General features: G+C 39.8%; 1 protein-coding gene and 1 long non-coding RNA gene across 4 annotated transcripts in view; one reads left to right on the top strand and one right to left on the bottom strand.

Annotated features, from left to right (window-relative positions):
* The window catches only part of PDSS2 (decaprenyl diphosphate synthase subunit 2), a 69,998-nt gene that overhangs the window by 52,222 nt on the left and 3,418 nt on the right, over positions 1-14,358 (top strand). The window contains exons 4-7 of one of the 2 annotated variants that reach the window (XM_081857295.1): positions 568-642; positions 7,607-7,780; positions 8,975-9,106; positions 10,560-10,595. In XM_081857295.1, coding sequence (XP_081713421.1) covers positions 568-642; positions 7,607-7,780; positions 8,975-9,106; positions 10,560-10,595 — 417 coding nt within the window. The remainder of the gene's footprint in view (positions 1-567; positions 643-7,606; positions 7,781-8,974; positions 9,107-10,559; positions 10,596-14,358) is intronic. The other variant, XM_081857296.1, reaches the window with a different exon arrangement.
* LOC309339392 overlaps positions 10,603-14,358 on the bottom strand; it is an 18,237-nt gene continuing 14,481 nt past the window's right edge. For both annotated transcript variants that reach the window (XR_014155290.1, XR_014155291.1), the window contains exon 4: positions 10,603-14,053. This is a non-coding gene — a long non-coding RNA (uncharacterized lncRNA). The remainder of the gene's footprint in view (positions 14,054-14,358) is intronic.

Here is a 14,358-nt window from a genome sequence, read left to right as displayed (position 1 = left end):
TACAGTAAATTCTGGTATATTGTTCCAGTTAAGGGAGTTCCAGTAGTTCCAGTGAGACTATGGCTGGTTTTTTAATTTTGGATTTGATTCAGATTTTTAATGTGAACAACTGAGAACCCTAAAGATAATAGTTTTCTAAATATCATATGAACAGCTGCATGTTGGTGAAAGTTTCAATACATGTGTTGCTGTTGACCCTCAGGGCAGACACTTAATACAACTACAGTATGTTTCCAATGCATGAAAATGAATAATAAAGAACTGTTTATGGACTCTTTGACTTTTTTGCAGTGGGTATAAATTTTTGAGTTTGTAACAATTTCCAGAGGATCTTGCAATGTGTACATAACTGGCAGCTTATTTAATTTATACTTTAAAATATATATTATTTTGCTTTTGTTTACATTAACTTGAAATGTAGTGGGAAGAGGAAATGCTAAGCACAAGGCTCCAACTTAGAGATTCTCTTTTATTAATGTTTCCTTTGCTCTTTCAGTTTGGTGCACTCTAGCATATCTGTAATTAATCAACCCACTTAAAACAATTATTTCTTTTTTTCCCTTTCAGGTGGTAGAGATCATGTCAAGTGCCATTGGTGAATTAATACAAGGGATATATTATGAAAATTCAAACTTGGAAAACGTAAGTTCCTATAATTACAAAACTCAGTGTGTGCATAAATCACTCTTTCCCTCCCACTTTAAAAAAGGTGGTGTGTGAGTCTGACAGAACAAACTGAATTAAATTAGAAACTCCTCATGATATTTCAGTTATTGGGTTGTACCATTTCAGGTAGTAGGTAGGTGAATCAAGTATTTGAATTCTTTTCCAAATGTAATAGTATGTTATCTCCTGTATTTTGTATTATGTATTTTGTGGGGAGAACTGCAAAATTCAATTCTCCCACTTACAGCCTGAAAAAAAAAATATATAGTCAAGGCTTGTAGATAAGCTCACAGAAGTCACTAGCCTGCAAAATGTATGACTAGCCTGCTAAGAGCCTAGTAGCTTCTGTGTCTATGCTGACTGCAAATGAAGGCCCCTGCCCCCAATTCTGCAGCCAGCATGGAAATGCAGACCGCTAGCATGTTAACACGCTACTAAAAAAGAAAAACTATCTATCAAGCAGACTGGCAGAGGAGAGAGCGAGCAATCCATCCTTCCTCTGCCAGCTTGCTTCATTTTTATGCTGGTCACAGAGGAAGGGACTTTTCTTCCTCCACGGCTAGCATGGAAACCAAGTAGGCTGCCATGGAAGGGATGGAGAGATCCGTCCCTCCTCCACCTGCCCACTTGCCTGCATGGAATTACTGGCCAGCTCATGGCTACTGGAAGACTTTTGAAATGCAAGGCTAGCCCTGCCTGGAAACAGCTGCATCAGGTGTGGCTTCAGGGTGTCCCTATTTCTTTTTAGTCATCAGTGTTTCTTTGTCATAGTGGCCATGCTCCCAAATAGCCCTGGCTGCTTTTTCACCTGGTTTCGGATTCTTCTGAAGGCCCAATAAGACGATAGTTTCAGTTGTGCTCCAATCCCCTTGCAAGAAAGACAAAGGAGGAGGACGATGGGGTGATGGAGTGCTTCTAATGACGGAGTTCAAGAAGCAATGAGCATGTGATCCTTAAGGGAAGGCACATCTGAACTGAAGTACATCCCTAAATAACATTGTAGCAAGGAAACAATTTACTCTCATTTCATTTACCTCCCTCCCTTGGGTATATTCTGCTCTTTAAGGTGCATTCTGCAATGGACGGACAGGTCCCTCTTTTAATTTAAAAATGGTTTTCTCTGGAATTTGAGTAAAATAAAAGGATTAAGGCACTCCAGGGTGTGTTTTATGGACCCATTTACTCTAGCCCCTTTTCATCACAAACATCAAAGGCATGTATTAATAGACCAATAAAATATGTCCTGTCATGTTCAACAAGCAGTAAGACATCTGCTAAGTGAGACATCAATCACATGCAAGATGCTTGCAGGGTAACTGTTGTTGCTGCTGAAGACTCATAATTTTATTGGCTTCTTTCCTACCCAGATGGGAAAATAAAGATTGTTGAATCATCTCACTTATAGCTGAAACAGTGAGTGATCCAAATGGCAATTTTTTTAAGTCTGTGCATTGTTCTGATTTAGATTTAACTGATGTTTATAGTGCCAAGTGGTACATGCAACACACTGCAGTTTATCAGAATTAAAATGTAGGAATATAGCAGTCCATGCTTATCATGCTTATCGGCTAAGGGAGCTGGGCATGTTTAGCCTGGAGAAGAGGAGGTTAAGGGGTGATATGATAGCCATGTTCAAATATATAAAAGGATGGAGGGAGAAAGGTTGTTTTCTGCTGCTCCAGAGAAGCGGACACGGAGTAATGGCTCCAAACTACAAGAAAGAAGATTCCACCTAAACATTAGGAAGAACTTCCTGACAGTAAGAGCTGTTCGACAGTGGAATTTGCTGCTAAGGAGTGTGGTGGAGTCTCCTTCTTTGGAGGTCTTTAAGCAGAGGCTTGACAACCATATGTCAGGAGTGCTCTGATGGTGTTTCCTGCTTGGCAGGGGGTTGGACTCGATGGCCCTTGTGGTCTCTTCCAACTCTATGATTCTATGATCATTTTGAAGTCCTTGAAGAATTGTACCTTTTTCTCTGTAGCCTTGAAGAGAATAATATATTTGCATATGAGTCCCAGTAGTTGCATTTCACTGGGATAAATTAAGATAGTTGGGTTGGGATTATGAAGGCACATGAAACTGGGATACGTAAATATTTAAAGTTATCTCTAGCTGACAGTAACTAACTGTTGTGAATTGTTGGCAAGTATTGCAAGCCATGATTAAGGATCATGAGTAAGCTGTGGGTTTTAATCAGGGATATCCAAGTGATCTTAGCAGCATACCTAGATTTATTTTAAGTAGGCTTAGCAGCAGTAACGCATCACAAAACCAAGTAAAGGAGTTAAATAGAAGTTGAGAAATAGAGGCAGGAGGAGCCACTCCACCCTTCCCTGCTCCCAGGTCCTAAACAAGGGGAGGGAAACCTTATCTGGCCATTGGGCCAGATGCTTCTCTCTCCACTTCCTGGCAAATTTGACAAGTGGGTGAGGCTATCCACCTGCCAATCAATTGACATCACACATTGAAGTTCCAATTGCTGGGTCTTCAAAGCAGGTGCAGAGAGGTGTGGAAAGACTTTTGCTGCTTGCAAACAGTTTTCAACAGACCCCATGCTCCTATGGCTCAAGTGTGTGTGTGTGTGTGTGTGTGTGTGTGTGTAAGCAAGCCTTTTATAAAAGGGAAAAGTCCTGTATGTAGGCAGTGCTTTCAAAGGGCAGCTTTTTTCTTCCCTTCCCAGTCGAATGCTTTCAGATATCCTATACATCCCTGTTTGAGGCTCATATGGGATGAGGGTGTCTGAAACCTCTTTGCAAATGGGAGTAGTTTGGTGTGTCAGCAGTGAGCTCACCAGCTGATGGTGGTATGCGGAAAAGTTTGGTGGAGTGACCCTCCTGGCCCACAGGCTGCAGGTTCCCCACACCTCTTCTAAACCCTTGTTCCAATATTTAATCCGAATGAGACCATGATGGCTATGACTTAAACATATATTTAGATTATATTTTAGAATGCTCTTTCATGCTCTTTGCCATCATACTGCCACCTTTTAAAAATTCTTCTTGGTAGCCAAAAATGTACCCCGTGAGTTCCCCACCCCAGTTGGGATATCTTTTCTTTTCTTTTCTTTTCTTTTCTTTTCTTTTCTTTTCTTTTCTTTTCTTTTCTTCTCTTCTCTTCTCTTCTCTTCTCTTCTCTTCTCTTCTCTTCTCTTCTCTTTCTCTTTCTCTCTCTCTCTCTCTCTCTCTCTCTCTCTCTCTCTTTCTCTTTCTCTTTCTCTTTCCTTCCTTCCTTCCTTCCTCCCTTCCTTCCCTTCCTTCCTTCCCTCCCTCCCTTCCCTCCCTCCCTTCCCTCCCTCCCTTCCTTCCTTCCTTTCTTTCTTTCTTTCTTTCTTTCTTTCTTTCTTTCTTTCTTTCTCTTTCAAATAGGTATGTGGTTTGATAATGTAACTCTGAAATGTCAGAGTTGCCGCACTATACTTAACATGGATTCCGGGAAAAGTCAGCCATGCTCTCCATTTCTAAATGCATTTTGTAGAAAGAATTTCCAATGGAATTTATTTCTAAATAATGTGCTTAGAATCCATATAGTACTCTGTAAGAGGTCTCTGCAGATTATGAGTAGGTTTTGCATAGGCCAGCACTGGAAAGTAGCACCATCCATTATAAATTATTCCAGTCACGCCGCTTCCTCATGTGCGGTCCCACAGCTGGGTGTGTACATGCATGAATTAAGCAATCATTCAGACTGACTAATCACATTGGTCTTTTACAACCAGCTATCACTTTGCAAAGAGGAAGGGTGCTGATCGCATAGATCAGCATCTTCACTCAAGTTGTTTGCCCCACCTGTCTAAATCTCTCTTGCAACAAACACTGGTGTAAGATTTCACTGAGAGAAAGTGGCTTCAAGCTCTTGTATGTGTGTGCATGCACAGGTCTCTGTTGACAGAACCTTATCATTGCCTCCCCAGGCTGAGGTGTGTGAGTGTTCCATACCCAGCAATGGCATTTGGGATGAATGGCCTTTTACTCCAGTAGGCTGTTTTAAAAACTGAAGCATACAGACGTTGTTATAACTGCGGTTCCCAAATCTGTTGCTAGTTTTTAATTTCACAAACCTCACCAAAAGAATTAAGATGAAACACAGAGCAAATTATTTGTGTTGTGTATTATCATTGCTACTTATCATTTGAAAAAATCAAGTCATATAAACTTGTGGCACAAACTTAAAATTGCCTTTGTTAGCAAAGGATTCTCAGGATAGAGCGTCCCAACTGCTGTGCTAGTATTGCCCTTGTGCTGGCATTCCAGACTGATGCACTGGTGCAGGTGTTTGACCAAATGTGGCATCATGTGAAAATATACATTCCACTAGAGAGAGGGGCTACGTAGGCATGAACCCCATTGAAATGATTTGTTCTGAATGAAGCTGTGCTTGGTAGATTTGCACCCATTGTTCTTTGTATTTTGGAAGCCACAGCCTTTCAATAAAACTGCAGATTGCTCCTATTTAGTCTGCTGGCCTTGCTTAGGTTGCCCAAATAAGTCATAGCATAGATATAAATGTAGAAATTGAAAATAAATGTGTACCTCGCTTGAGAACCAGTGAGCTCCCTTCAACCCATCCCTGTCAGGTTCCTTTGTAGATTTTTATATATATATACTAATTTTATGCTTCTTATCTCTGCATTAATGAGGGCTGGGATTTAGTGGAATTTAAGTGGAATAATACTAAATCACATTTCTGAGCTGGCTATCATGTTAATTGTCCATCATGCTTTTAGCTTTTTTTTCTTCTTCTTTTAATCTGAGGAAGTTTGGTCCCAAATGCAGTCACCAGTTCTTCAACATTTCATCTTTGGAGCTTATTTTGAATAGAATGACAGTGGCCAAATAACTGGACTTGTTGTTTGGGTGCCTTTTCTTATCTCTCCTTGTCATTCTGGAAATCCAGGAAATTTGCAAAACAAATGTTTTAGTAAACACAACTGTCAGATGAGACATAGCTGAAGTTTTCATCTTGATTTTGTCATCACATATATAGCTATAAACATGTGGTTTCTCTTGCCTTCTTCTCTCTCTCCCCCCCCCCCTCTTCCTCCCCGCCTCCTTCATGCAAGTTAATGGTGTATTTGAAAGCAATGAATTTTGATACAATGTTCAGTAAGTTGGCTTTGCAGAATTGTACTACTTTTCCCATCAGTCTCATATTATCTCCTCCCTTGCAACCCAGCACTCCTTGGCAATAGCCACAAGGGAGGAAGATTAGAGCTGAATGGAGGGATTTTATTTCATTTGTTACCAATTTCATGACAGATAATACCTTGCTAGAAAATTATGGTGTCATGCAGATTTAGTTCTTACTTGTTTCTAAGTAATTTAATTGAAGAAATTGACAGGAACAGGATTGTTTAGATGACATAGGTCTTTTTCTACAATCTCTTTTTTTGTTTGGATTTTTAAAATCCACCTTCTGGTTCAACCTCAAGGCAATGACAAAATGCATCCTAGGTTTTAGTAACCTTGTAGCTGTTTATCCATGTTACAGCCTTAAATTTCTTATCCTCTTCAAGGTGGCTAAGAGACAAGGAAGACAAGTCACAAAAGGACTATGGTGCTATCTTACGTAAAGTTCCTCCCTCCACAAAAAAGGAGAATTCTTTGGTTCACAAAATGGATGGGGGTGGCTGCCATGGGGAGCATGGCATAATGCAAAATTAGAAAGAAAACCACTCCTGACAAATTTATGTTTATGCTATGCTGGGAAGACAGCTTTGATTTGCTGGTCCTGATTATGGAGATCTCTTTCTCCTACCCGCCACCCCCACATGGGCATGCACACACTAGTGCTGTTCCTGTCAGGAGCATTCCTTAGTACCTGGAAAATAGACAAGGTAGCAACACTACTCTCATTACACAGCAGTTGCTTTGAATGTATCTGCACATTTTGCCCCATAACTTTCTTTCAAGCAGGCCTAAAAGGTAAAGATAAAGGGACCCCTGAAAAATAGGTCCAGTCGTGACCGACTCTGGGGTTGTGGCGCTCATCTCGCTTTATTGGCTGAGGGAGCCAGTGTACAGCTTCTGGTTCATGTGGCTAGCATGACTAAGCCGCTTCTGGCGAACCAGAGCAGCGCACAGAAACGCTGTTTACCTTCCCGCCGGAGTGGTACCTATTTTTCTACTTGCACTTTGACATGCTTTTGAACTGCTAGGTTGGCAGGAGCAGGGACCGAACAACGGGAGCTCACCCCGTCACGGGAATTCTAACCACCAACCTTCTGATCGGCAAGTCCTAGGCTCTGTGGTTTAACCCACAGCGCCACCTGCATCCCATTCTAGCAGGGCTAGAGACTTGCTTTTTTAAGAAGCTGGTGGGCCAATGAAATTAAGGCAGCCTAATTTCTGTGTCTTGAAGCTCCAGCAATTCCTTCTCCTCTGGAAAACAAAGGATTGCAAGAGGAGAGTCACTGAGAAGATAGTTGCTTAATCCTTCCTCCACTCACCACTTCTCCTCTTAACTCCCTGCCTCCACGGCTGCTTTTTCACAGTCATAGTTCCAGAGTCACTTTTGCAAATCGTTTGCTTTTAATTTTTATGTTGCTGTTGGGTAAAACGTTCATTTCATTACATAAACTTAGATTAGCAGGTTGGTAATTAGTTGCTGGTGGTTAAAATACAATGACTTTATAATTCAAATATACAGATATATAAAGAAATCACATTTGGTTTGTGGGTTAAATGGAATCGGTTGTGAAAGAAAATATATTCAGTTAATAATGGGCACCAATAGCATGTGCATAGATAATATAAAAGCTAAAAGTTGTTCAAATCTTTTGGTTTCTATAATTTCCATCAACTTCTTAAGATGGAAGATGACTGCAGAATGTACTGCTTCACCTGCCATATGAAGGTCTCATGTAGAGTAGATGGTTTCACTGTTGTGTTTAATAATACCTCGATTTGGAGCATATTCTACTCACTCTTTCTTGCATTTCTAGGGAAATGGTCTCACAGATGACATTGGGATATCAACGTGGAAGGAGCAAGTTTTCCTATCCCATAGTGCCTTGCTGGCAAAAAGCTGCCAAGCTGCAATGGAATTGGCAAAACATGATGCAAGGATCCAGAATATGGCATTTAAGTATGGAAAGCACATGTCTATGAGTCATAAGGTATGCCCTTCCTTTTACTGCAGTAGCTGAAAAGCTGATATAATAAACAAGAACCATACATATCTTTTCTTTCTGTCGTAGCTTTGTAGTCAGCAGGTGCAGGTTTTGGTTGCTGCTGCTATATATATATATATACACACACACACACACATAAATTGTAGGCATAAAAGCTATTCACTTAACCAGCCCCCATCAGTGGACATCCATGTATACAATAGGGCTCCCCCCCCCCAATTCTGTGCCTGCATTCCCTACCTCCTGAAATTGGCTAGGGAGGGGGATGGTAAGGAGAACAGCATGCAGGGGAGAAGAGGGGGCTCAGAATAATTAAGAAATTGCTGCATAACACCCAAACTAATTACAGCCTCAGTTAAAGGTAGCACTGAAGAGGAAAGTATTCCACGCTTGCCTAAGCACCTGTACAGGTGGGGCAAGGAACAAGTCAACAGGAAGTTTCACAGTTCTGGGGACATCACACAGAAGTCCCAATTTCTTGTGTGTGCCAGCCAGCTGAACTGATTTTAATGGTGCACACTGAAAGAACCCTGAAGAGCTAATTCTACTATTGAATGCATGTTCTGTTGATTTCACTGGGATTTAAGCATGCCCGAGTTTTGCACCAGTAGTGTGTCATTTTTCCTTTCATTGCATTGTAAAAAGCTAGGTCACAAGCATGACCAAGAAACAACTCAGGGTAGGGTTGTGCACATAGGAGCAGGCCACATTCTTAATGGTTGGGTTACCAGAGTCAGGGAGCAGTCTTAAACCCCTAACTCTGGTATCTGCAGTTGTACTTCTTTCTCCCTTATTATCAAATAATTTCTGTTAGCTCCTATTGGGAAAGTAAAGTGCTGAATTTGGCACACACTTGTGGTGGTTTGGCACGCTCTGACAGAGTTCCCACAGTATAGGGCATTTGTATGCACATGCACAGACACAGAATCTTCCAATATGCTTAAAAAACTGTACTGTAGTTGGAGACTCTGGTAATATTAATTGGATTTGAACCAACGGGGCAGGAATAGCCTGATAAATCCTTAATAGTGTGTGTTGGTTGAAGGATTTTTGTATGGCCAAGCATACAAAATATATATAAGACTCTGCACATACGTGGGATGTCAGTCACTGATGAAGTGGATTAGCTGTGAAGAACTACTTTTATTTTACAAACTATTTTGATCCTCCTTCTTACAGCTAAATGTCGACATCCAGCCATTTTTGAATGAAAGTTCTAATGATTCTGTGGCCTTCAGTTTAAATTCTGCTCCTGTAGTTTTGCATCAAGATCTCATTGGAAGAGAAGCATGGATTAAGCAGATTGAAGAGGTAGGCAAATAGCACTGTTCATATATTTAGTCTTATTTAGTCATCATTTGCTTAGCACAAGAGGGATGAGTCTCTAGCTCATGTGAATCTCTCTTTTCTTCTGCTGGAGCCACAAGAAGTTCAAAAGCTTTAGCTTCTGTTTGTGTTTAACCACAGTTGTTGCTTTGCCCAGACCAACAAACTTCTTAGTGTTAAACTATGGTTTGTTTGGAATGAGTCCCAAACCATAGTTAGCATTAATCATAGTTTGTTAGTTCAGACAAAATGTCAAATCATTGTTAAGCACAGTGGGAAGCAAAAGCTTTCAAACTTTTACACAGCCATGCCTAGGAGAGGTGGGGAACACATAGGTTTTTCTTGTTCCTGTCACACTAAACTGTGTTTTTAGTATAACATCGGATTTTGCCATTCAGTGATACAAGTGAATGTGGCATAAGTGTCTGTGTATTCGTCCAACATATGGGTACCAAACCAACATGCATAAAATGAAAATATTATTCTGCTTCTGTGTATTTACAACTTAAATTCAATAAAAATAAAGTGTTGGTACCAAGAAATGAAGATTACAATAAAAATACTATGACACTTAAGGGAACAAGATTATCAAAATTCGTAGTATTAGACACCGCTGAGCCTGACACTGCTCTGCTTTGTATTCTGTAGGGATTTTATTAAAACATGCAAGCATTATCTGTCACTAAAACAAATAAAATAACAGTTTTAGTTTTTCAACAACTAATTACTTCTAAGCACAGAGCAAAGAGAAGGCAGAGGGAAGGAACTGCTCATGCATATATGATTACAACTCAAAGCACAGCTGGATGGACTAATTTTAGGCCTACTAGCTTTGATATGCTCTCTGATGTTGTGATTGTTATCCCTTCTCAAGCTGCTATCTTGATACAAATCCATCTATTCTAATGAATACGTTCTTTGGTCAGTGTATGCTTTATTGAATTCAGTGCAGCTTACTCCCAACTAAGCAGGGTTATGACTGCAGACTTAGTTCCTTATAATCTTTCCACACAGTCATCACAGAGAAGCCCTTTTCTCACAGGCACAGGAAACAGTTCAGTCAATACAGGTATCCCCAGCCTGGTGCCCTCCAGACGTCGTGGACTATAAGTTCCCTCAGCCCCAGCAAGCATAGCCAGTGGCCAAAATGGTCTAAAAAAACTGAAGAGTACCTGGTTGAGAAAGGCTGAATGAATAACAGTTGATTGAACCAGTTCACTGGTGCGCTTGGCATTCTCTCTGCAACTGCCTTCGATAGCCCATCTGTGTGTCTTATTTTAGATGAAATATGTTTGTTTTCCATTGTTTAGTTTGAAATCTGCAGTCTCAGAATTATAATCTCATAGACAATGACACAAATTTTGAAGCATGCGGTCTTAGAATTATAATACCTTAGACAATAAAACAGATTTTAACTTTTATCCTTGTGTTGTTTCAGGCTCAAGTTAAAGGAAACTTAATAGACTATACAAAGGTAAGTAAATGCTTAAAAACCATGCCTTATTTTTAGAAGTTCCATCTCTCTCTCTCTCTCTCTCTCTCTCTCTCTCGATAAAATGGCTTTAGTCAAGTCTGTGCATGTGTATGCAGTGTTTAGTTGGCCCAGTAACATCTTATGCATGATGGAGTAGATCTCATCATTTCCTTTATTTTATTTGTTAATTATTTTCATCCTGCTTTTCAACCAAAAAAAATGGTCTTGCATAGTAGCCCACTGCAATTATGATACAATAAATGCTGGTATATGCATACAAAATATGATGCCAGTGTTGCCAATAAGTGCTTGTATTCTAAAATAGTACCCCCATCCCAGTATTCCATTATTTCAAAATGCCCATTTCAGCTACTACAGTCATTTGCTCACAAGTAGTTAATCAGTCTATCACACGCAGACAAATTATTGATCCAGTATGATGATTATAGATGACTTGTTCCAGAGAGGGGGAAAATTCATTTCCCTCAGTACTCAGTGACTAAAGAAGCATTAGAAGAGGACCATTTGGGTTAGATGCATGTGAATTTGGATCAGTGCTAGAAATTCCTCCTTTGAAGAAGAGAATGTCCACTGCAGCAGCTCCTGTTGATACTTTCTCCTGATAAGACATCAGAAGGGACAGCACAGCTGGATATAGTCATATTTAAGGAAACAGCTAATAATTCTTGTGTGCATGCTTGTGTGACTTTTGCTAGAGTCCCAACTAGAGTCCAGATCTCTCAGACTCTGCCATATATCCCTCCTTCCGTCATTTAAAATTTTGCACTGTAGTTAGCACATTCCTCACACCACAATGTAGCCCTCCCACTCAAAAAAAGCCTCCTAACAACAACAAAAATCACCACTGTATGCCTGGGGTGTATGTCGCAAATGTCTATTTTGTATTGGCAAGGCATTGTTTGGGGACTAGAATAGCAGTCAATCTCTCTGTTTTGACTTGCTTGGGAAAGGCAAAGCAAGATTATTCTTCACAGAGCACTGCAACCTAGTTTTGTGTGTCTTGACTGGTTTCATGCTGCTAATCTCATACATGCTGCTATAATTTATTGTAAAGCTAAAAACGAGTTCCTTGCATAATTCAAATCAGGGAAGCATTTGTGCAGGTGACTACTGAAGGCAGATATTTGATAATAACAAACATCAATAGCCTTTTTGATATCTAAAAAGCCTATTCCAAAACCATTCTTTTGAGGAGTCAGATCTTTATATTCCATAATATAGTTATCTGCATCTGAGCTGCCAGATGATAAACACTATAACTTGTGCAGCCAATGTAGCAGATGGCTTATCTAAGCACCCTCCTGAAAGGCCTTTTGGGTATCACAGAATTATGTACATCAGTATAACCCTCTGTATATGGAACAATGTTTTTTTTATAAAAAAATGTATTGCTATGAGAGTTTTATACGAAGAGATTAATATATTTTTCTGATTGGCACCGTCATATATTTTTAAGAAAAAACCCAATCTTACTGAAACTTCCTTCTTTAGCATTTAAATTTTCTAGTTTCGCATCTTGTGAGCAATGTGAAGATAGTGGGTATAATTTGCTCAGGAACTTTGCATTATAATACAAAAGTTAGGTTGCTTGAAGACTCATCAGGTTAGAATATCAGTGCAGTTCTATGTGTTGCCATGAAGAACGGCATCATAGTATACCCCAAAAAATAGATAAAATATAGCAGTTAAAATTAATGACTGTCCAGCTGCCATTTAAAAAGAAGAAAGTTGAATGTGTAGAGCCGTAAACACCAATCTGATCTATAGCAACTAATTATGAAGCATTCCAACAGTAATGGGGGAAAGTAAACCTCTTAGCTACAAAATGTATTGGCTGTATCTCAAGGTAACATTTTGGTAGTCTAAATATCAGCACTTAGCATAGTAGATGGTTCCTCACAGGAGAAAACAAATTTAGAAAATCCAGTACATAACATGGCAAACACTTAATGCATTAGTTAGTTCCTTGACCACAAATCAATTTAAGTTTTCTTCTTCTCTTTTTTTAGCAAGTTATGAGGTTAAATATAGGATGCCTTGTAAGAAAAGGACAGCCAGTTTTATGTATAGAAAGTGAAAAGCAGGTTGTGAGTGAGACAGGGAATTCCCAGTAGGAGCAGGGAGACTTACTGGGATGCTTGGGCTGTGGGGTTTTATGTATGGAGTGTGAAGTGGTTGCATGGGGAGCTGTGGATGGCTGGAATGCAGTGAGTGCATTTGATAGATTGTTCCTGTGTGGGGTTTGCTTTGCTGAGTTTCATAGGTGCCAAGGCTGGAATATATTTGACCTGGTGATTCAGGTATTCAGGTATGGTAATGGGAAAATGCTTTGCAGCGCTAAATGAAATAGTGCTGATGAGTGAAAGTTGTGATGGGGCGGGGAGGAATAGATTTGCAAAGGGAAGGAGAACTAGCTGTTCGTCTTTGCTGTCCTTTTCACAGTTTGGGTAAATACTACAGGAGCCCCTGCTTGAAGTATCCTCTGTGGTGGAACCTAAAGAGAATCAGAAGGCCTTCCTCAGCAGTGCTCTGAAATTCTCTTCAAAACCTCCTAAACACTTTGATAGGAATCACTACCCCCACCTCACAAGTTTGAAAAAAATTACATTCAGAAATGGAAAATATATTCTATGCAGCAAATAAGGGAACCCCCAGAATAGTTACTGACCATGCAGAGTTGCAGAAAGGCTACGTGAAATGAGGAATTGGGCCTCAGAGCAGGGGTGAGGGATCTCTTTTTCTGTGAGGGTTGCATTTCCTTGTGGGTCACCTGTGTGGGGCTGACAGTAGTGGGCAATATGAGCTTGTGGTGGGTGGGGCCGATGCAAGCAGTACATGGAACACCTCTTTGCTCTCTCTGGCAAACAATTTTCTCACTTTCCTCTTTAGGCAAGCATCTTGAGGAGTTTGATTTTAGTCATGACTTAGTGGACAGCTGTCATTACACTTTTATGCTGCTATCTTAGTCTAGTTGATTTTAGTTTTTTATTGTATTCCACTGCCTTATGTCAGCAATCTTGGGTTATTTAAAAATGAGGCAGGATATAAATAAATAGATAAAAGTACAACGTATCTCAGTTCAAGGACATTTAGAGAGAGCCATTACGGAACAGAATATCTCAAGTTTCTAAGGAACATTGAGTTACAAGATCTGTAGCTGGCCCTTAGCTTCCCTTCTGAATATGACCATTTCTAAAGGATTCATCTGTGATGATTGCCTACCACCTCTTTAAAAGCAATCTCTCTAACCTGTCCACCATTTGAGAGAATAATTTATGTCCTTTTACCTTCAGCAAAACATCAGCAGCTTGCTGCACAATTGGAGCTCCTGCTAATATCAGAAATGTGCATAAAAACAAACACACATTTGCAGTATTAAGTTTCTGTTCTTACCTTGCTCCACTTACTTTGTTCCATCCAGTATAGTGTGGTTGGCTCTAAAAGAAATGCTTAATTAATGTTGCACTGTACATGCATATCATAAAAACCTATTTTCCCCTGAAGTATACTGCTAAGTAATGTGGGAAATAATTTTTTTATGAATGGGGACATGAGCACTAAAGTACCATGCCTTGCTAAGAATTGAGTTCATCCTCAAATATACATAATTAATTCACTTAAGTTACATGTTTAGATAAGAACAACCATTCATTATATATAAGTGTAATTGCCTACATAAAATAGATGGATCTTGCAGCCAGCTTCTAGTTCTCAAGTTACTTTCATGTCATTTAGAGTAATT

This window comes from Podarcis erhardii, assembly GCF_964252035.2.
Source record: "Podarcis erhardii genome assembly, chromosome: 3".
Classification (NCBI taxonomy): Eukaryota; Metazoa; Chordata; class Lepidosauria; order Squamata; family Lacertidae; genus Podarcis; species Podarcis erhardii.
This window is presented reverse-complemented; position numbering and strand designations above follow the sequence as displayed.